We start from the raw sequence: 24239 nt of genomic DNA on the forward strand, positions 1-24239 counted from the left end.
CACAGGAACACAGGAAGAGTAGTGGGATAATAAGTGCATATGTATGATGTATATCAGGTCTATGGAATGCTGGATGGCTCAGGGGTTTTATTGTCTTGTTTTTCTAAGATTTTTTGGGAGGGCGCTCTTTACAGATGGTGGATACTTGATGACATGGGACTGACTTCTCACCTCGATTCAGCTTGGCCTCAGTTCAAAACGATGCCAGAGAAAAAGCAATCTGCTCCGTAACCTGATGGCCCCTGCAATGGGAAAAAGCAATTTTGGACAGATAAGAGTGGAGGACGATAAGGTTTTAAAAGCAGAAGGGGCAGGAATGGGCCACGCTGGGGGGAAGGGCGGCCGCGCAGAGAAGCAAAAGTATTTTAATTACTGGCAGATTTAAAATTACATTTGGAAGTGAAACACGGTTTACAACATTATAAAAAGTTTTAAAAAAAATCTAAAAAGTAAAAAAAAAAAAATGGAGGCAAAAAAATAATATTAAAAAATAAATAAATAACTAAAGAAGAAATAACAGTAAGGAAAGCTCGGGCGCAACCAACGTGGCTGACAATGAAGCTGAGCCCGGCTCTGCCATACTAGTGCATGCATGTGTGAGGTTATCCTTCCCCTTTTACTAACGTCCCTTTAAGGGGTTGTCCCAAGCTAATTGTTAGTTTAATATAATTTAGAAATACTCATTATTTTTGTAATTTACTTTCTGTTACAAAAATGCTCCCGCTGCAAGATATTCCCTTTATTTCATTATCGCTGCGCCCCCTGGTGTTCAGTCTATGTAGTAATGTGCATGTCCATTTACTGGGTTATGTGGTCACACATGCTCAGTTTCATCCTCCAGATGCATGCTCTATTAATATGTGGGGCATTTGTGAAGCTTTTTCTGGAAAGGAGGCAAAGGCAGTGATGCCGGACGATCTGCCTCTCCAAGCTGTGACAAGGAGATCTGCAGCAGAAAGGACACACCCTTTGAGCTGAGGCAGAGAGAGAAAGCTTCTTCAGAAAAGACACACCCTTTGGGTTAAGCTAGAGAGAGCTGCTGCAGAAAGGACACACCCTTTGAGTTGAGACTGAGAGAGAGCTGCAGCAGGAAGAATACATCCTTTTAATGGAGAGAGAGAGAGCTGCTGCAGAAAGAGCACAGCCTTTGAGCTGAGGCAGGGAGAGAGCTGCTGCAGAAAAGACACAGCCTTTGAGTTGAGGCAGGGAGAGAGCTGCTGCAGAAAGGACACAGCCTTTGAGCTGAGGCAGGGAGAGAGCAGCTGCAGAAAGGGCACAGCCTTTGAGCTGAGGCAGGGAGAGAGCAGCTGCAGAAAGGGCACAGCCGTTGAGCTGAGGCAGGGAGAGAGCAGCTGCAGAAAGGGCACAGCCTTTGAGCTGAGGCAGGGAGAGAGCAGCTGCAGAAAGGGCACAGCCTTTGAGCTGAGGCAGGGAGAGAGCAGCTGCAGAAAGGGCACAGCCTTTGAGCTGAGGCAGGGAGAGAGCAGCTGCAGAAAGGGCACAGCCTTTGAGCTGAGGCAGGGAGAGAGCTGCTAGAGAAAGGACACATCCGTTGAGTTGAGATACAGAGAGCTGCTGCAGAAAGGACACACCTATTGAGATGTTCCCCAGAATAGGTAATCAATATCTGATTGGTAGGGATCCAACTATTGTCACACCTATTGATCAGTGGTTGGAGGTGGCTGCGGAGCCTCATTCTCCTCCTGTGATGTCACGTTTATTGGTCACATGGACTTAGTGCAGCTCAGTAATCATTCAAGTGAATAGGACTGAGCTGTAATAATAGGCATGGCCACTATACGATGGATGGCGCTGTGCTGGGTATACTACAGGTCCTTCTAAAAAAATTAGCATATTGTGATAAAGTTCATTATTTTCTGTAATGTACTGATAAACATTAGACTTTCATATATTTTAGATTCATTACACACAACTGAAGTAGTTCAGGCCTTTTATTGTTTTAATATTGATGATTTTGGCATACAGCTCATGAAAACCCCAAATTCCTATCTAAAAAAATAGCATATTTCATCCGATCAATAAAAGAAAAGTGTTTTTAGTGTTGAATCTATTTTTATTGTATAGAAAAACAAGTCAGACAAACAGCCGCCATGACATTGTATGCGAAAGACATCTCCATTTCCAGAATCACATGAGACATATAATATAGTATACAAATGGATTTAGAGAACAACATTTCTCCCTGAGCCACAACGATGTGGACCAAAGACGACAATTACCACAAAATCAGGCTGAATAAGTGATTCCACGTTGAGAAATACAAAAAGAGTAACTCGAAATACCTTGACTTCTGAAAGAGAAAAGTGTTTTAATAGAAAAAAAGTCAACCTTCAAATAATTATGTTCAGTTCTGCCCTCAATACTTGGTCGGGAATCCTTTTGCAGAAATGACTGCTTCAATGCGGCGTGGCATGGAGGCAATCAGCCTGTGGCACTGCTGAGGTGTTATGGAGGCCCAGGAGGCTTCGATAGCGGCCTTAAGCTCATCCAGAGTGTTGGGTCTTGCGTCTCTCAACTTTCTCTTCCCAATATCCCACAGATTCTCTATGGGGTTCAGGTCAGGAGAGTTGGCAGGCCAATTGAGCACAGTAATACCATGGTCAGTAAACCATTTACCAGTGGTGTTGGCACTGCGAGCAGGTGCCAGGTCGTGCTGAAAAATGACATCTTCATCTCCATAAGGCCTCATGCACACGACCGTTGTGTGCATCCGTGGCCGTTGTGCCGTTTTCCGTTTTTTTTCGCGGACCCATTGACTTTCAATGGGTCCGTGGAAAAATCGGAAAATGCACCGTTTTGCAGCCAAGGCCGTGATCCGTGTATCCTGTCCGTCAAAAAAATATGACCTGTCCTATTTTTTTGACGGACAACGGTTCACGGACCCATTCAAGTCAATGGGTCCGTGAAAGAACACGGATGCACACAAGATTGGCATCCGTGTCCGTGATCCGTGGCCGTAGGTTGCTTTCATACAGACGGATCCGAAGATCCGTCTGCATAAAAGCTTTTTCAGATCTAAGTTTTCACTTCGTGAAAACTCATATCCGACAGTATATTCTAACACAGAAGCGTTCCCATGGTGATGGGGACGCTTCTAGTTAGAATACACTGCAAACTTTGTACAAGACTGCCCCCTGCTGCCTGGCAGCACCCGATCTCTTACAGGGGGATATGATAGCACAATTAACCCCTTCAGGTGCGGCACCTAAAGGGGTTAATTGTACTATCATATTCCCCTGTAAGAGATCAGGGCTGCCAGGCAGCAGGGGGCAGACCCCCCCCCTCCCCAGTTTGAATATCGTTGGTGGCACAGTGTGCGCCCCCCATCGGGCCCCCCCTTCCTCCCTCTAATGTTAGAAATCGTTGGTGGCACAGTGTGCGCCCACCATCACCGCCCCTCCCTCCCTCTATTGTAATAAATCGTTGGTGGCACAGTGTGCCCCCACCATCGCCCCCCCTCCCTCCCTCTATTGTAATAAATCGTTGGTGGCACAGTGTGCGCCCACCATCGCCCCCCCTCCCTCTATAGCAGTAACAACATTGGTGGCAGTGTGCGGCCTCCCATTCCCCCCCCCCATCATTGGTGGCAGCGGAGTTCCGATCGGAGTCCCAGTTTAATCGCTGGGGCTCCGATCGGTAACCATGGCAACCAGGAAGCTACTGCAGCCCTGGTTGCCATGGTTACTTAGCAATAGTACAACAGTATAAGATTCATACTTACCTGCTTGCTGCTGCGATGTCTGTGAATGGCCGGGAGCTCCTCCTACTGGTAAGTGACAGTTCTTTAGCAATGCGCCGCACAGACCTTTCACTTACCAGTAGGAGGAGCTCCCGGCCGTTCACAGACATCGCAGCAGCAAGCAGGTAAGTATGAATCTTCTACTGTTGTACTATTGCTAAGTAACCATGGCAACCAGGACTGCAGTAGCGTCCTGGTTGCCATGGTTACCGATCGGAGCCCCAGCGATTAAACTGGGACTCCGATCGGAACTCCGCTGCCACCAATGATGGGGGGGGGGGAATGGGAGGCCGCACACTGCCACCAATGTTGTTACTGCTATAGAGGGAGGAGGGCCGATGGTGGTTGGCACACTGTGCCACCAATGATTTATTACAATAGAGGGAGGAAGGGGGGGCGATGGTGGGCGCACACTGTGCCACCAACGATTTATTACAATAGAGGGAGGGAGGGGGGGCGATGGTGGGCGCACACTGTGCCACCAACGATTTCTAACATTAGAGGGAGGAAGGGGGGGCACGATGGTGGGTGCACACTGTGCCACCAACGATTTCTAACATTAGAGGGAGGAAGGGGGGGCCCGATGGTGGGCGCACACTGTGCCACCAACGATTTCTAACATTAGAGGGAGGAAGGGGGGGCCCGAGGGGGGGCGCACACTGTGCCACCAACGATATTCAAACTGGGGAGGGGGGGGGTCTGCCCCCTGCTGCCTGGCAGCCCTGATCTCTTACAGGGGAATATGATAGTACAATTAACCCCTTTAGGTGCCGCACCTGAAGGGGTTAATTGTGCTATCATATCCCCCTGTGAGAGATCGGGTGCTGCCAGGCAGCAGGGGGCAGTCTTGTACAAAGTTTGTAGTGTATTCTAACCTGAAGCGTCCCCATCACCATGGGAACGCCTCTGTGTTAGAATATACTGTCGGATCTGAGGTTCACGAAGTAGCTCATATCCGACAGTATATTCTAACATAGAGGCGTTCCCATGGTGATGGGGACGCTTCAAGTTAAAATATACCATCGGATTGGAGAAAACTCCAATCCGATGGTATAAAAGAACTCCAGACTTTACATTGAAAGTCAATGGGGACGGATCCGTTTGAAATGGCACCATATTGTGTCAACGTCAAACGGATCCGTCCCCATTGACTTGCATTGTAATTCAGGACGGATCCGTTTGGCTCCGCACGGCCAGGCGGACACCAAAACGATTTTTTTTTCATGTCCGTGGATCCTCCAAAAATCAAGGAAGACCCACGGACGAAAAAACGGTCACGGATCACGGACCCACGGACCCCGTTTTTGCGGACCATGAAAATAAACTGTCGTGTGCATGAGGCCTAAAGCTTTTCAGCAGATGGAAGCATGAAGTGCTCCAAAATCTCCTGATAGCGGCTGCATTGACCCTGCCCTTGATAAAACACAGTGGACCAACACCAGCAGCTGACATGGCACCCAGACCATCACTGACTGTGGGTACTTGACACTGGACTTCAGGCATTTGGGCATTTCCCTCTCCCCAGTCTTCCTCCAGACTCTGGCACCTTGATTTCCGAATGACATGCAACAGTCCAGTGCTGCTTCTCTGTAGCCCAGGTCAGGCGCTTCTGCCGCTGTCTCTGGGGAATGCGGCACCTGTAGCCCATTTCCTGCACACGCCTGCACACGGTGGCTCTGGATGTTTCTACGCCAGACTCAGTCCACTGCTTCCGCAGGTCCCCCAAGGTCTGGAATCGGTCCTTCTCCACAATCTTCCTCAGGGTCTGGTCACCTCTTCTCGTTGTGCAGCGTTTTCTGCCACACTTTTTCCTTCCCACAGACTTCCCACTGAGGTGCCTTGATACAGCACTCTGGGAACAGCCTATTCCTTCAGAAATGTCTTTCTGTGTCTTACCCTCTTGCTTGAGGGTGTCAATGATGGCCTTCTGGACAGCAGTCAGGTCGGCAGTCTTACCCATGATTGCGGTTTGGAGTAATGAACCAGGCTGGGAGTTTTTCAAAGCCTCAGGAATCTTTTGCAGGTGTTTAGAGTTAATTAGTTGATTCAGATGATTAGGTTAATAGCTCGTTTAGAGAACCTTTTCATGATATGCTAATTTTTGGAGATAGGAACTTTGGGTTTTCATGAGCTGTATGCCAAAATCATCAATATTAAAACAATAAAAGGCTTGAACTACTTCAGTTGTGTGTAATGAATCTAAAACATATGAAAGTCTAATGTTTATCAGTACATTACAGAAAATAATGAACTTTATCACAATATGCTATTTTTTTGAGAAGGACCTGTAGGAAGAGGCTGCAGAGCTTATGTTAGTGCTGCAGCATCTTCAAACAGCTGATTGATGGGGGTGTCGGAAGTCAGACCCCACCGAGCAGATATTGGTCACTGGTCCTGCAGCCAGGATGTCCTGTTCACGTGGTTGCTGAGACAAGTAATTGCTGCAGGACCAGTGAGGACCAAAATAATGGTGTCGTCCAGTCCAGCAGGCAAATCATGGTCATAATTTGTGGGTGTAGGTGGTCCTTCACTGGGGCATGTTCAGGCTTGGCATCTATGGCAGCATGATGTGGAAATACTGCCCTGAGAATATTGAGTGCAGCTCTGGAGTAATGTATGTACACAGTGACTGCACCAGCAGAATATTGAGTACAGCTCTGGAGTATAATACAGGAGGTAACTCAGGATCACCACAGGATAAGTATTGTAATGTATGTACACAGTGAGTTCAACAGAATAGTGAGTGCAGCTCTGGAGTATAATAGAGACTGTAACTCAGGATCAGTACATGATTAGTAATGTATGTACACAGTGACTCCACCAGCAGAACAGTGACTGCAGCTCTGGAGTATAAAGCAAGATGTAACTCAGGATCAGTACAGGATAAGTAATATATGTACACAGTGACTGCACCAGCAGAATAGTGAGTGCAGCTCTGGAGTATAATACAGGATGTAACTCAGGATCAGTACAGGATAAATAATTTAATGTATGTACACAGTGACTGCACCAGCAGAATAGTGAGTGCAGCTCTGGAGTATAATACAGGATGTAACTCAGGATCAGTACAGGATCAGTAATGTAATGTATGTACACAGTGACTGCACCAGCAGAATAGTGAGTGCAGCTCTGGAGTATAATACTGGATGTAACTCAGGATCAGGACAGGATAAGTAATGTATGTACACAGTGACTGTACCAGCAGAATAGTGAGTGCAGCTCTGGAGTATAATACAGGATGTAACTCAGGATCAGTACAGGATAAACAATGTATGTACACAGTGACTGCACCAGCAGAATAGTGAGTGCAGCTCTGGAGTATAATACAGGATGTAACCCAGGATCAGTACAGGATAAGTAATGTAATGTATGTACACAGTGACTGCACCAGCAGAATAGTGAGTGCAGCACTGGAGGATAATACAGGATGTAACTCAGTATCAGTACAGGATAAGTAATGTGATGTATGTACACAGTGACTGCACGAGCAGAATAGTGAGTGCAGCTCTTGAGTAAAATACAGGATGTAACTGAGGATCAGTACAGGATAAGTAATGTATGTACACAGTGACTGCACCAGCAGAATAGTGAGTGCAGCTCTGGAGTATAATACAGGATGTAACTCAGGATCAGTACAGGATAAGTAATGTAATGTATGTACTCAGTGACTGCATGAGCAGAATATTGAGTACAGCTCTGGAGTATAATACAGGAGGTAACTCAGGATCAGTACAGGATAAATAATTTAATGTATGTACACAGTGACTGCACCAGCAGAATAGTGAGTGCAGCTCTGGAGTATAATACAGGATGTAACTCAGGATCAGTACAGGATAAGTAATGTAATGTATGTACTCAGTGACTGCATGAGCAGAATAGTGAGTGCAGCTCTGGAGTATAATACAGGATGTAACTCAGGATCACTACAGGATAAGTAATGTAATGTATGTATGTACACAGTGACTGCACCAGCAGAATAATGAGTGCAGCTCTGGAGTATAATACAGGATGTAACTCAGAAGCAGTACAGGATATGTAATGTATGTACACAGTGACTGCACCAGCAGAATAGTGAGTGCAGCTCTGGAGTATAATACAGGATGTAACTCAGGAGCAGTACAGGATAAGTAATGTAATGTATGTACACAGTGACTGCACCAGCAGAATAGTGAGTGCAGCTCTGGAGTATAATACAGGATGTAACTCAGGAGCAGTACAGGATATGTAATGTAATGTATGTACACAGTGACTGCACCAGCAGAATAGTGAGTGCAGCTCTGGAGTATAATACAGGATGTAACTCAGGAGCAGTACAGGATATGTAATGTAATGTATGTACACAGTGACTGCACCAGCAGAATAGTGAGTGCAGCTCTGGAGTATAATACAGGATGTAACTCAGGAGCAGTACAGGATATGTAAAGTAATGTATGTACACAGTGACTGCACCAGCAGAATAGTGAGTGCAGCTCTGGAGTATAATACAGGATGTAACTCAGGAGCAGTACAGGATAAGTAATGTAATGTATGTACACAGTGACTGCACCAGCAGAATAGTGAGTGCAGCTCTGGAGTATAATACAGGATGTAACTCAGGAGCAGTACAGGATATGTAATGTAATGTATGTACACAGTGACTGCACCAGCAGAATAGTGAGTGCAGCTCTGGAGTATAATACAGGATGTAACTCAGGAGCAGTACAGGATATGTAATGTAATGTATGTACACAGTGACTGCACCAGCAGAATAGTGAGTGCAGCTCTGGAGTATAATACAGGATGTAACTCAGGAGCAGTACAGGATATGTAATGTAATGTATGTACACAGTGACTGCACCAGCAGAATAGTGAGTGCAGCTCTGGAGTATAATACAGGATGTAACTCAGGAGCAGTACAGGATATGTAATGTAATGTATGTACACAGTGACTGCACCAGCAGAATAGTGAGTGCAGCTCTGGAGTATAATACAGGATGTAACTCAGGAGCAGTACAGGATATGTAATGTAATGTATGTACACGATGAGTCCAGCAATATACACTCACCTAAAGAATTATTAGGAACACCTGTTCTATTTCTCATTAATGCGATTATCTAGTCAACCAATCACATGGCAGTTGCTTCAATGCATGTAGGGTTGTGGTCCTGGTCAAGACAATCTCCTGAACTCCAAACTGAATGTCAGAATGGGAAAGAAAGGAGATTTAAAGGGAACCTGTCACCAGGATTTTGGCCATAGAGCTGGGGACATGGGCTGATAGATGGCCACTAGCACATCTGCAGTACCCAGGTCCCATAGCTCTCTGTGCTTTTATTGTGTTAAAAAACAGTTTTGATAGATATGCAAATGACCTGATATGTGTCCTGTATCCGGAGATGAGTCCAGCGGAAAAGAGCCCAGCACCGCCCCGCGTCCTCCGAATCTCCTCCTTGCTGGCTGACGTCACAGAGCTAGAGCGCCGAAATCTTGCGATGCGCGAGCTAGCGCATGCGTAGTTCGTTCCCTGTGCTGATGCCAGCACAGGGAATGAACATGGTGCCGACACTGCGCATGCGCTAGCTCGCGCATCGCGAGATTTCGGCGCTCCAGCTCTGTGATGTCAGCCAGCAAGGAGGAGATTTGGAGGACGCCGGGCTGTGCTGGGCTCTTTTCCGCTGGACTCATCTCCGGATACAGGACACATATCAGGTCATTTGCATATCGATCAAAACTGTTTTTTAACACAATAAAAGCGCAGAGAGCTCTGGGGACTGGGTATTGCGGATGTGCTAGCGGCCATCTAGCAGCCCATGTCCCCAGCTCTATGGCCAAAATCCTGGTGACAGGTTCCCTTTAAGTAATTTTGAGCGTGGCATGGTTGTTGGTGCCAGACGGCCGGTCTGAGTATTTCACAATCTGCTCAGTTACTGGGATTTTCACGCACAACCATTTCTAGGGTTTACAAAGAATGGTGTGAAAAGGGAAAAACATCCAGTATGCGGCCGTCCTGTGGGCGAAAATGCCTTGTTGGTGCTAGAGGTCAGAGGAGAATGGGCCGACTGATTCAAGCTGATAGAAGAGCAACGTTGACTGGAATAACCACTCGTTACAACCGAGGTCTGCAGCAAAGCATTTGTGAAGCCACAACACGCACAACCTTGAGGCGGATGGGCTACAACAGCAGAAGACCCCACCGGGTACCACTCATCTCCACTACAAATAGGAAAAAGAGGCTACAATTTGCACGAGCTCACCAAAATTGGACTGTTGAAGACTGGAAAAATGTTGCCTGGTCTGATGAGTCTCGATTTCTGTTGAGACATTCAAATGGTAGAGTCCGAATTTGGCGTAAACAGAATGAGAACATGTATCCATCATGCCTTGTTACCACTGTGCAGGCAGGTGGTGGTGGTGTAATGGTGTGGGGGATGTTTTCTGGGCACACTTTAGGCCCCTTAGTGCCAATTGGCCATCGTTAAAATGCCACGGGCTACCTGAGCATTGTTTCTGACCATGTCCATCCCTTCATGACCACCATGTACCCATCCTCTGATGGCTACTTCCAGCAGGATGTATACAGGATGTAACTCAGGATCAGTACAGGATAAGTAATGTAATGTATGTACACAGTGACTCCACCAGCAGAATAGTGAGTGCAGCTCTGGAGTATAATACAGGATGTAACTTAGGATCAGTACAGAATAAGTAATGTATGTACACAGTGACTGCACCAGCAGAATAGTGAGTGCAGCTCTGGAGTATAATACAGGATGTAACTTAGGATCAGTACAGGATAAGTAATGTATGTACACAGTGACTGCACCAGCAGAATAGTGAGTGCAGCTCTGGAGTATAATACAGGATGTAACTCAGGATCAGTACAGGATCAGTAATGTAATGTATGTACACAGTGACTCCACCAGCAGAATAGTGAGTGCAGCTCTGGAGTATAATACAGGATGTAACTCAGGATCAGTACAGGATAAGTAATGCATGTACACAGTGACTGCACCAGCAGAATAGTGAGTGCAGCTCTGGAGTATAATACAGGATGTAACTCAGGATCAGTACAGAATAAGTAATGTAATGTATGTACACAGTGACTCCACCAGCAGAATAGTGAGTGCAGCTCTGGAGTATAATACATAATGTAACTCAGGATCAGTACAGGATAAGTAATGTAATGTATGTACACAGTGACTGCACCAGCAGAATAGTGAGTGTAGGTGGTCCTTTAATGAGGGTGTTTTCAGGCTTAGTTCCTAGAGTAACATGAGGTGCAGCCCTGCAAATGGACCCTGCGGACGAGGTTGTTGCAAGTATCTTACAGGATGCACTTTTATCCAGAATCATGCTTTCGCTCTAGGAGAAGTTGCTCTTTAAATGTATTAAAGTTTTGCAGTATTTCTTCTTCTTCTTGATTGTTTCCAGATTTGATGTCCACTTAAATCTCTGCTTGCTGTCAGTAAAGGATATTCTCTGTGCCTGGCCGCTGGTCCTCCTCGCACAGCTGTGAGTTGGTAACAATGTATCTAGTGTTTTGTTCTTTTCTTTTTTTGGGTGGGAGTTGGCCTGTAATTTGACTAAGACATATTTGCTACTTTTCCAGTGAGGGGCCCCTCTGTGTTTGCGCCCACATCAGAGAGAATGAAGACATGAAGCAGGAATGCCTGACATATGGCTTGTTTTGTTCGCTCTGACATTTTTCGGCAGTGTGTCCAGCCATGGAGCAAGAATTGGACTCGGTATAATTAGTGCAAAGAAAAGCGCAATGTTACATCCAATGGATTGAATGACACTCGACCTTTAACAGATCGGCCACATTCCTTCCACATTAGAGCATTCAATGGGTCTCTCATGGACACAGTCCCACAAAGGACTCCGGGCTGGCAGGCACACGACCCACCGGGACCTTGTACACACATGTCCTCCACTGTTCGCACGGGGGCTACTTTGACCCACATTCTCTGCTGTGGATTGTGTTGGATGGTGCAATTCTGTGCCAAGCCTTTCTGATCTCACAGCTGAGGGTTTGTTACAATGTGTCAGCCTTACCTAAACTTACCCACATGAAAAATTCCATATGGCTTCAAGATGGTCTCATTTACATCAGAATGGGCTCTTTAAAGGGGTATTCCCATCTTGTTCATCCTGTTTGGTTCAATTCTATACCCCCCATTGAGCCTTTCTCTAAATATAAAGCCTTTTTAAAATCCTATAGTTTTCTTCTAAAATCTAAAAATAACATTCTATTGTTTATATTCGCTGCCCATGGATACGGCCACCGATCGCCGGCCGCATCCATGGGCCGCGCTTGCGCAGAGCTCACCCATGGTGTTCCAGTGGCCGGCCTCTCTTCCTTTGATGGAGGGCGCACATCGGGCGGCCGCGCATGCGCTGATCAATCTTCCTTCGTGCCGCGGCTCCAACACAGCACAAAGAAAGATAGTTTAGCGCATACGCGGCCGCCCGAACAGTTCGTGGAAGGAAGAGACGTCCGGACAGCGTTGGAGAGCCAGTGGAGGACCGCAACACAACTTCAGAAGGGGTGAGTATTTTGTTTACATGCACCACCAATTCCACCAACGATTGGGGGCTGATGGAGGCACTTGGGGGGGGCTGATAAAGGCACTTGGGGGGGCTGATGGAGGCACTTGGGGGTCTGATGGAGGCACTTGGGGGTCTGATGGAGGCACTTGGGGGGCTGATGGAGGCACTTGGAGGGCTGATGGAGGCACTTGGGGGGCTGATGGAGGCACTTGGGGGGGCTGATGGAGGTACAATGGGGACTGATAGAGGCACAATAGGGGCTGATGGGGGCACGATGGAGGCACAATGGGGCTGTTGGAGGTATATGGGGGCTGTTGGAGGCTTATGGGGGCTTATGGAGGCTTATGGGGCTTATGGGGGCATATGGGGGTGATGGAGGCACAATGGGGCTCATGGAGGCACAATGGGGCTGATGGAGGCACAATGGGGCCGATGGAGGCACAATGGGTCTGATGGAGGCACAATGGGCTGTTGGAGGCACAATGGGGGCTGTTGGAGGCATATGGGGGCTATTGGAGGCACAATGGGGCTGATGGAGGCACAATGGGACAGTTGGAGGCACAATGGGGCTGATGGAAGCACAATGGGGCTGTTGGAGGCACAGTGGGGGCTGTTGGAGGCATATGGGGGCTGTTGGAGACATATGGGGCTGTTGGAGGCATATGGGGGCTTATGGAGGCATATGGGGGGCTGATGGATGTAGCAGAGCTGAATATGCTGCTGTTCAGCCATAGGACCGCGACACAACTTCAGAAGGGGTGACTATTTTGTTTACATGCACCACCAATTCCACCAACGATTGGGGGCTGATGGAGGCACTTGGGGGGGCTGATGAAGGCACTTGGGGGGGCTGATGAAGGCACTTGGGGGTCTGATGGAGGCACTTGGGGTGCTGATGGAGGCACTTGGAGGGCTGATGGAGGCACTTGGGGGGCTGATGGAGGCACTTGGGGGGCTGATGGAGGCACTTGGGGGGACTGATGGAGGCACAATAGGGACTGATGGAGGCACAATGGGGACTGATAGAGGCACAATAGGGGCTGATGGGGGCACGATGGAGGCACAATGGGGCTGTTGGAGGTATATGGGGGCTGTTGGAGGCTTATAGGGGCTTATGGGGGCTTATGAGGGCATATGGGGGCTGATGGAGGCACAATGGGGCTGATGGAGGCACAATGGGGCTGATGGGGGCTGATGGTGGCACAATGGGGCTCATGGTGGCACAATTGGGCTGATGGAGGCACAATGGGGCCAATGGAGGCACAATGGGTCTGAGGGAGGCACAATGGGCTGAGGGAGGCACAATGGGGGCTGTTAGAGGCATATGGGGGCTGTTGGAGGCACAATGGGGCTGATGGAGGCACAATGGGGCAGATGGAGGCACTTGGGCAGATGGAGGCACAATCGGGCAGTTGGAGGCACAATGGAGCTGATGGAGGCACAATGGGGCTGTTGGAGGCACAGTGGGGGCTGTTGGAGGCATATGGGGGTTGTTGGAGAGAAACTGAATACGCTGCTGTTCAGACACAGTTCTAATCGGGAAGGGAATAGACAGATGTAGCAGAGCTGTATATGTGGCGGGTCAGTATCAATGCTGGTGGAAGAGAGAAACTAATGTAGCAGAGCTGAATACGCTGCTGTTCAGACACATTTCTAATGGAGAAGGGAATAGACAGATGTAGCAGAGCTGTATATTTGGCGGGTCAGCATCAATGCTGGTGGAAGAGAATAACTGATGTAGCAGAGCTGTATATGTGGCGGGTCAGCATCAATGCTGGTGGAAGAGAGAAACAGATGTAGCAGAGCTGAATATGCGGCTGTTCTGACACAGTGCTGGTTGAAGAGATAAACAGACAGATGTAGCAGAGCTGTATATGAAGCTTTTCAGACACAGTGCTAGTGGGGGAGTAGAATAAAGATGTAGCAGGGCTGTATAGGAAGCCATTCAGCCAAAGTGATGTTAGGTGAGTGGAGAAGACACATGTAGCTGAGCTGTATACGCATCTATAAAGATACATAGTGTAAGGTTTATACACAACTGGAGTACAGCTGTAATGGAAACAAATCTGCATCAGTGCTGGTGGGTGGGGGTTGGTCAAGCATTTGAGCTGATGTATAATATGGAATTAGATCAGACTGAGATTTTGTGTGTAAAACTGCAGAACAACCAGGTGTTACTGTACACTGAGCTCACTTCACATGGCTCTCTGATGATTCCCCAGCAGGGGGAGGGGCCTCACAGACACTGCAGGCTGCCAGACTGATGACTCATACTCTTCACATGAACTAGCAGGCAAGGACTGAGTTCTCAGTGTGATGTCATAAGGAGGTGTGGCCGGCCTTTACTCTAGCTGCCTAAGCCCGCCCCCAGCCTAAGCAGCAGAAAACCAGGAAGTGAACAGCTAGCTGGCAGCAATTGAGGATGAAGTAGCAAGATGGGAATACCCCTTTAAGGAGTCTGCATGCAACAGAAGGGGTCTTGATCTTGGTGCTGATCGTCTTGTGTTTTTGGAAATTTCCTGACCATTGAAGTTCTATTTCTGTTGATTAACATTTAAAGGGGTCCTGTCATCAGATAAGTAAAACCAATAATACCATCTCACCTGAGAAATGCGCGATTGACAGTTGAACATCATGGTCTTGGTCCCATCTTGCTAGGTGTCAACGTTCTTGAGAAAAATGTATAATAGGCAAACAAGCCCCTCGGAGCAACAAGAGCGGTGCCATTGCTCTCAGAGGCTCCGCTTACTGCGCCTTGTGCCATGCTCCCATCACTGACTGACAGGGCCAGGCTCATGCCTGTCCCTGAAGTCTTGTGGGAGCGTAAGTATATCTTACTTGCCAAGACTATGATATTCAACTGTCAAGAGCACATGCCTCAGGAGAAACGTTTTTTTTGAGATGTACAGTCAGGTCCATAAATATTGGGACATTGACACAAATCTAACATTTTTGGCTCTATACACCACCACAATGGATTTGAAATGAAGCGAACATGATGTGCTTTACCTGCAGACTGTCAGCTTTAATTTGAGGGTATTGACATCCAAATCAGGTGAACAGTGCAGGAATTACAACAGTTTGCATATGTGCCTCCCACTTGTTAAGGGACCAAAAGTAATGGGACATAATAATAATCATAAATCAAACTTTCACTTTTTAATACTTTGTTGCAAATCCTTTGCAGTCAATGACAGCCTGAAGTCTGGAACGCATAGACATCACCAGACGCTGGGCTTCATCCCTGGTGATGCTCTGCCAGGCCTCTACTGCAACTGTCTTCAGTTCCTGCTTGTTCTTGGGGCATTTTCCCTTCAGTTTTGTCTTCAGCAAGTGAAATGCAGCTCAATCGGATTCAGGTCAGATGAGTGACTTGGCCATTGCATAACATTCCACTTTTTTCCCTTAAAAAACTCTTTGGTTGCTTTTGCAGTATGCTTTGGGTCATTGTCCATCTGCATTGTGAAGCGCCGTCCAATGAGTTCTGAAGCATTTGGCTGAATATGAGCAGATAATATTGCCCGAAACACTTCAGAATTCATCCTGCTGCTTTTGTCAGCAGTCACATCATCAATAAATACAAGAGAACCAGTTCCATTGGCAGCCATACATGCCCACGCCATGACACTACCACCACCATGCTTCACTGATGAGGTGGTATGCTTAGGATCATGAGCAGTTCCTTTCCTTCTCCATACTCTGCTCTTTCCATCACTCTGGTACAAGTTGATCTTGGTCTCATCTGTCCTTAGGATGTTGTTCCAGAACTGTGAAGGCTTTTTTAGATGTTGTTAGGCAAACTCTAATCTGGCCTTCCTGTTTTTGAGGCTCACCAATGGTTTACATCTTGTGGTGAACCCTCTGTATTCACTCTGGTGAAGTCTTGATTGTTGACTTTGACACACATACACCTACCTCCTGGAGAGTGTTCTTGATCTGGCCAACTGTTGTGAAGGGTGTTTTCTTCACCAGGGAAAGAATTCTTTGGTCATCCACCACAGTTGTCTTCAGGGTCTTTTGGTGTATCTGAGCTCACCGGTGCGTTTCTTCTTTTTAAGAATGTTCCAAACAGTTGTTCTGGCCACGCCTAATGTTTTTGCTATCTCTCTGATGGGTTTGTTGTGTTTTTTCAGCCTAATGATGGCTTGCTTCACTGATAGTGACAGCTCTTTGGATCTCATCTTGAGAGTTGACAGTAACAGATTCCAAATGCAGATAGCAGACTGGAAATGAACTTTGGACCTTTTATCTGCTCATTGTAATTGGGATAATGAGGGAATAACACACACCTGGCCATGGAACAGCCGAGAAGCCAAATGTCCCATTACTTTTGGTCCCTTAACAAGTGGGAGGCACATATGCAAACTGTTGTAATTCCTGCACCATTCACCTGATTTGGATGTAAATACCCTCAAATTAAAGCTGACAGTCTGCAGGTAAAGCTCATCTTGTTTGTTTCATTTCAAATCCATTGTGGTGGTGTAAAGAGCCAAAAAATTTAGAATTGTGTCGATGTCCCAATATATATGTACCTGACTGTATCTGATGATAGAAACCCTTTAACCTTGCTGTGGTTGTAATGACTGCAACATACCATATTACTGAGGAGCACACTCGTAATGTATACACTATTTGGCTAGGTTGCCACCTATTGGCAATTCTGTTTTTGGCACTGGAAAATATGTGCATTGGACCTTTCTTGGTCACACATTCTGATTAGATAGGTCACGTGGCTGTTGAGTGATAAACAGCAGTGTCCTGCAAACCACCTGCATGCTGTGAGCAGTTTGCTGGGAAGAAGCTGCTCCGGAAGATAAATCCAGCCATGCTCCTGCATTTTAGTCAGCTAGGAAGTGGAGGTGTGAGGTACCAGTCATATACTGTACGTATACCAGCAGCTCAGGGCATAGCTAGGGCAGCTGAGCACCACAGTGGAGAGCGATACCCCGGAGGGGAGCCGACTCGCACTTCCTAGCTCCTGCACCCTGAAGAAGTTAGAGACTTGTGGAGAAGCCAGATTAGGACTACTTAGACCAGCCAGCCTGCTGCAATGTAAGCTGCAAATGTGTGTGTTGCGAGGAGATACCGTGACTGTAATACCTGTGTGTTCCCCTCTTATCAGAAGATAGATGAGAACAGCTCTGCAACCTATAACAGGACAAATAAAACGCGGTGACATTGGATTACCGTACACTGCAATGACGATCCTCGGTCCCCGGGACTGTCGCTGCTATGGTCAAGAAGTGCCTCAAAAAGAGCAGCAGTTGCATTATGAGCTTATAAAGCATGACAGCACACAGCGCTAATTTTTTAGAAGGTTTTATTTATTGGTTCCCTTTTTGGGTGGCTAGGTATGCCGGTCGGCTCAGGCGCCAATGTTTTTTTTCTTTTTCTTTTGTGTTTTAGTCGAAACCATTCTGTTGGAGTATTTTCTTGTAGTTGAAAATGATGAGGAAATAGATGACCAGGAAGACGATGGTTAAAATGATCCCAATGACGGTAGCGGCAATATTCAGGGATCTGGCTGTGCGGGAGTGCTTGGCAGCCAGAAATGAGTCATTCTGCTGAGTGGCATCGCGGGTCTGCAAAGGAAGAGGAGAGATTGGTTAATGGCGTCCTCGTGCTAGTTATATCTGTTTTTTTTCCGGAAAATTGGGTGACAAGCAGTATGGGCCCGGAGGTGGCAGCCATTCCTACAGGGATATATGGGTGACAGGAGTTTACACATAGCTTTTCTAGGGGGGAATGATGGGCGACATGCAATATAACCACCATTATAACTCCCATAGGGAGCCCCTCCCAGGGCTCGTCACCCAGCTTTCCTGGGGCTATAAATGGTCATTTTGGAATTTTGGAAAAGCTTGATTGTAGCTGCTCTTCTGATCGTCCATTGGCCATTGCTTACACTGTTGGGGCTCATGCACACAACCGAATGTATTTTGCAGTCCGCACAACACGGATCCGCAAAAAAAAAATACGGATGACATCCGTGTTGCATCCTTTTTTTTGCGGATCCATTGTAGCAATGCCTGTCTTTGTCCGCAAAACGGACAATAATAGAACATGTTCTATTTTTCTGCAAAACGGACTTGCAGACATACGGATATGGAATGCACATGAAGTCATTTCTGCTTTTTTTGTGTGTGGTCCCGTTGAAATCAGAGGTTTCGCATACGGGCCACAAAAAAAAAAAAAAAACAAAAAAAAAACGGAACGGACACGGACAAGAAATACGTTTGTGTGCATGAGCCCTTATTCAGGCCTTTTATCTTTGGGGGCGGGAGTCTGGGTGACAACCTCTGTGGGAGCTAGAACGGCGTTCACATTGTTGTCGGACATATCAACAAACCATTGTTAACCACTTTTTTCCCTGAACGCAGAAAACGTCTGTTAATCCGGCATCCAATTAACCCCCTCCACCCCAAGCTTCTGGTAGTCTGGAATATCCACAGTGCCAGGTTACCGGATGCTTAACTAATGTAAGCGCACCCACATTGAGTAGCCGCCATCTCTCCCCACTCCCCCATATACATGCATCAATTTGATAATTCAGTATGATCAACTTAAGGACAGACTCCGGCAAAAGGGATTGCCCAGGATTACAAAAACATAGCCGCTTTCTTTCACGTCTTCCAAAAACAGCACCTCCCCTGTCCCCAGGTTGTGTGCGGTATTGCAGCTCTGCCCTACCATCGACTGTAATGGAACCGAGCTGCAGCACCAGACAGAACCCATGGACAGGGGGGGTGTTCTTTTTTGGGAAGAAAGCAGCCATGTTTTTCTAATCCTGGCAACCCCTTTAAGTATTACCCTCATGATCAATCTTCCCCCTTCTTTTGCGCCAGAAACGTGCACGTGAATCATGGCGTGTTTTAAGCCAGTCCTCTAAGACCTGACCCTTTTTGTCCCCTTGTCGGAAAAGGCAAAAAATAAAGTGTCGGGCCTCATGCACACGACTGTATGTATTTTGAGGTCCGCAAAAAACGAATCTGCAAAAATATACGGATGACGTCCGTGTGCATTACGTATTTTGCGGAACAGAACAGCTGGCCCCTAATGGAACGGTCCTATCCTTGTCCGTAATGCGGACAATAATAGGACATGTTCTATTTTTTTGCTGAACGGAAAAACTTATATACGGAAACGGAATGCACACGGAGTAACTTCCGTTTTTTTTGTGGACTCATTGAAATGAATGGTTCTGTATACGGTCCGCAAAAAAATCGGAACGGACACAGAAAGAAAATACGTTTGTGTGGCCTCAGGCTGAGCCAGGATTCTGACGCATTTCCTATAGTAAAATCTACCCCCCACAGTGCGCGAAAAAAAAATGTTGCAGGGTCTTAAAGGGCGACTCCACCCTGTTGAGGCTTCTGGACGGTGAATAGGTTCCTGCTGGTAAAGAGTGATTCCAGTAGTAAACATACCGGAGGGAGTAGATTTTTTTTAAAGGGGTACTGTCCCTTTAAGCTTACAGCGTTCCTCGTCTCATTTGTGGACACAGAAGGGGCTCACATAGGGTATGAATGTGCGCAGCGAGCGCTAGTGGACGCATGCCGTGTGCCCTTTCTTTCCAGGCTGGGCGGTACAATGCTGCTTTTGTTGGTGCAGATATTGGGACAATTCTGTAAAACGTTTCCATGTGTGCGATCTACATTCCAGAGCGATCATCGGCAGCGGATGTTGGCGGGGGCGGCCAGCGGTACTGCGCAGAATGCGCCTTTGGCAGAAAACCTTCGGAATTTTCCACTTGTAAACCATGGCGCAAAGAGAGGAACATGCAGATCTCACAGCAGCACAGAGTATTTCTGGAGAAGAATATGAGCTGATTTTTTTTGGTTGGTCAAAGATGAGAATTCTGAAATTGAAAGAGTATGGTGCCCCCCTCCACAGCAGCACAGAGTATTTCTGGTTTCTGGAGACAAGTACGAGCTAATTTTGTGTTTGGTCAAAGAAGGAAAATTATGGTCCCCCCCCCCCCTAACCTGCAGCACAGAGTATTTCAGAAGAAGCGTGCTCACAGAGCACCCTGGAGGACAGAGGAAGGAGGTGATCTAGTGGGAAGTTACTGATGTTTACATAGTACATAGTGGAAGCAGCGCAGAGTATTTCAGGAGAGGCTTGGTCACGGAGCATCCAACAGAATAGAGTATTTAAGGACAGGAAGGTGGTAATCTGGGGGGGGGGGGTTGTGTTCTAATATTTACATAGTGGAAGGAGTGCAGAGTATTTCAGGAGAGGTGTCACAGAGCCCACAGCCGCACAGAGTACATAAAAATTATTCTCTGACCTGTTAGAAAGGTAAATGATGTAAAGCAGGCATCCTCAAACTGCGACCCTCCAGCTGTTGTAAAACTACAACTCCCACAATGCCCTGCTGTAGTCTGATACCTGTAGGCTGTTCGGGCATGCTGGGAGTTGTAGTTTTGCAACAGCTGGAGGGCCGCAGTTTGAGGATGCCTGATGTAAACTGTAGTGAAGGTGATCTTCTTACTAGTGTCTGTATGTGAGTTATTCCCTCCCTACTGATCCTCAGCTGTGTCATGTGACCAGCACTCTGATCTCCAGCTGTGTCATGTGACCAGCACTCTGATCTTCAGCTGTGTCATGTGACCAGCACTCTGATCTCCAGCTGTGTCATGTGACCAGCACTCTGCTCTCCATCTGTGTCATGTGACCAGCACTCTGATCTCCAGCTGTGTCATGTGACCAGCACTCTGATCTCCAGCTGTGTCATGTGACCAGCACTCTGATCTCCAGCTGTGTCATGTGACCAGCACTCTGATCTCCAGCTGGTACAGGACAGGAAGTCAGTTACTACATTCCTATGAGACTGACATTGAGGCTTTCATAGGACTAACAGGTCAGAGAATAATTTTTGTGGGAGTGCTTCTTTAAGTACTCTGTGCGGCTGTGGACTCTGTGACCACACCTCTCCTGAAATACTCTGCACTCCTTCCACTATGTAAATATCAGAATACTCCCCGCCCCCAGATTACCACCTTCCTGTTCTTCAATACTCTGTGCTGCTGGATGCTCTGTGACCACGCCTCTTCTGAAATACTCTGGCCTCCTATTATTATGTAAACATAAGTAACTTCCCACTAGATTACATCCGTCCTGTTCTTAAATACTCTGTGCTGCTGGATGCTCTGTGACCACGCCTCTCCTGAAATACTCTGGGCTCCTACCATTATGTAAACATAAGTAACTTCACACTAGATTACATCCTTCCTGTTCTTAAATACTCTGTGCTGCTGGATGCTCTGTGACCACGCCTCTCCTGAAATACTCTGGGCTCCTACCATTATGTAAACATAAGTAACTTCCCACTAGATTACATCCTTCCTGTTCTTAAATACTCTGTGCTGCAGGATGCTCTGTGACCACGCCTCTTCTGAAAAACTCTGCACTTCTTCCACTATGTAAACATCAGTAACTTCCCACTAGATCACCTTCTTCCTGTCCTTAAATACTCTGTGTTGCTGGATGCTCTGTGACCACGCCTCTCCAGAAATACTCTGGGCTCCTGCCACTATGTAAACATCAGTAACTTCCTACTAGATCACCTCCTTCTTGTCCTTAAATACTCTGTGTTGCTGGATGCTCTGTGACCACGCCTCTTCGGAAATACTCTGGGCTCCTGCCATTATGTAAACATCAGTAACTTCCCACTAGATTACATCCTTCTTGTCCTTAAATACTCTGTGCTGCTGGATGCTCTGTGACCACGCCTTTCCTGAAATACTCTGTGCTCCTTTCACTATGTAAACATAATTAAACCCCCCCTATATCACCACATTCCATCGGGTTGCTGATATTTACATAGTAGAAGGAGCACAGAGTATTTCAGGAGAGGCAGGCCACGGAGCATCCAGCAGCACAGAGTATTTAAGAACAGGAATGAGGTGATCTAGAGGGAAGTTACTGCTATTTACATACTATAAAGAGCGCTGAGTATTTCAGGAAAGTCAGGTCACAGAGCACAGAGTATTTCAGAACAGGAATGTGTTACTTATATCTATAGTGGACCACGCCTTTCCTGAAATACTCTGCTCTCCTTCCACTATGTAAACATAATTAACCACCCCCCCCCCCCATATCACCACATTCCATCAGGTTACTGATATTTACATAGTAGAAGGAGCACAGAGTATTTCAGGAGAGGCGTGGTCACAGAGCATCCAGCAGAACAGAGTATTTAAGAATAGGAATTTGGTAATCTAGTGGGAGGTTATTAATATTTACATAGTGGCAGGAGCGCAGAGTATTTTAGGAGAAGATTGTGCTGATCTTGTGGGAGGTGAAAGAGTGGGAGTTATATGTAGTGACAGGAGCACTGTTTACAGAGCAGCACTCAGTATTTTAGGAGAGGAGTGTACTGTGCTGGAGGGATATCACAGAGAGGATCAGGATCTTAAAGCAGCACAGAGTATTTTCAGAGAACAGCATGTGCATGTTGGTCAAACGAGTTTGGTTTCTTCAGCAGCACAGAGTGTTTTGGTAGAGGAGTAGTCTCCAACTGAGAGTCCTATGATGGAAGGCTCAGACACCCAGCAGCGCAGAGTATTTGTATAGGGAATATGTTTATGTAGTTGCACAGAAAACAGTAGTTTAGGAAGTCAAAGTATTGTTTGTATAGCAGCACAGAGTATTTCAGAATGGGTGTGCACTGGCAGTAGACAGGATCCTGCCTGCTGGCAGAAACTGCATAAAAACTTCCAGTGATGGAAAGAAGGAAAGATAGGAACAATTTTAGAGGATAATAGAGGGATGTAACCCCAGGACCCCACTCCTGCAAAAACACATCCCTCAGATAAGCATTCTGCAGTTTCCTTCTCCCTCCCTTTAGTCCCCCTCCTCTAGTTCAGTTCTCCATCTTCTTTGGATTTTTAGAGCCATCAAACAAAGCATAGCCTGATCTACTCAGCCCCAGCATCTATTTCTCACATAGCCTAGAAAACAAATGCTAAATCAATACCCCCAGAGAAAAGAAGCAAAAGAAAAAAACAAATCCAAGATCGCAGAAAAAAAATAATGAAAAAATAAATAAATAAAAAATAAAAATCTAAAATGAATATAAATAGAAAAAAGAAAAATGAACTTAAACATTGCAAGAAAAGAACTGGCGGGAAAGCAAATTCAAGAAAAAAATAATAATATTGTAATATTTGAAATAAACCAAATAGGGGAAAAATGTAAATAAAAAAGTGGGAAAAAAACTACAGAAACAATGTTAAACTCTGAAGTCAAACAAAGCAAGAAAAGGAAAAAAAAAACTAAGACAAAAGCAAGTGCATAAAACAATAGTGATCAGATTTTTTTTGGGGGGGGGAGTTTGTTACCTTGATGGAGAAGATGAGAGCTGCCAACCCAAGGGGCAGACAGCAACAGATCAGGTTCACGATGGACCAGATCAAATAATCCTTCTGTGGGGGCTGGTAGGACACCGGCCCGGGCTGCATGGTCACCACATTTGAAGCAGGTTGGTACATTTTCTTACTGTCTCCCTCCATGCACAGTTGCAGTAGACTTGTGTCAGGCTCCTACTGGGGTGTTTCTGCTCTGGGACGGCTTGTGTGGATGGCTTTATGTGTAGGGGTGGAGTCCCACAGAGCAGGAAACCTTTAGCAGTTCTCTATTTTCCCATATTTCCCCACTGACTGTCAACCGAAATCCCAAGATTCTTGCCTGCAATTAAAGCAAATGTTATCTTACAACACGATAGGACAGTTTCTAGAGAGATACAACCTACAGGAGAAGTGTCTCTGTTGTGTACATACATGACTTATTGTTATGGATCAGAGAGGGTGGACCCACTTTGCCAAGTAATTGCATTGGCTGTGGACCATCCCTAAGGATGTTATTCCACTGCTCCCCGGTATTCACCCCTTATCTCCAGGGATCTGGTCTTCGCTGCAGAGAAGCATCCAGACATCTACTTCCAGG

At 46.6% G+C, this 24239-nt stretch overlaps 1 protein-coding gene and 1 long non-coding RNA gene across 2 annotated transcripts in view; one reads left to right on the forward strand and one right to left on the reverse strand.

Moving 5' to 3' along the window:
* LOC122927095 overlaps positions 1 to 11936 on the forward strand; it is a 35936-nt gene extending 24000 nt beyond the window's left edge. The window contains exons 3-4 of the long non-coding RNA XR_006387754.1: positions 11172 to 11252; positions 11350 to 11936. This is a non-coding gene — a long non-coding RNA (uncharacterized LOC122927095). The remainder of the gene's footprint in view (positions 1 to 11171; positions 11253 to 11349) is intronic.
* A 5657-nt stretch (positions 11937 to 17593) lies between these two features.
* On the reverse strand, positions 17594 to 23893 carry LOC122927096 (dispanin subfamily A member 2b-like). Its single transcript, XM_044278675.1, has 2 exons — positions 23636 to 23893; positions 17594 to 17872 (listed from the first exon to the last, which is right to left on the reverse strand). The coding sequence occupies exons 1-2, from the start codon at positions 23804 to 23806 to the stop codon at positions 17693 to 17695; spliced, it is 351 nt and encodes a 116-aa protein (XP_044134610.1). The 5' UTR covers positions 23807 to 23893; the 3' UTR covers positions 17594 to 17692.
* Positions 23894 to 24239: the final 346 nt, after the last annotated feature.

This window comes from Bufo gargarizans, chromosome 2, assembly GCF_014858855.1.
Source record: "Bufo gargarizans isolate SCDJY-AF-19 chromosome 2, ASM1485885v1, whole genome shotgun sequence".
Classification (NCBI taxonomy): Eukaryota; Metazoa; Chordata; class Amphibia; order Anura; family Bufonidae; genus Bufo; species Bufo gargarizans.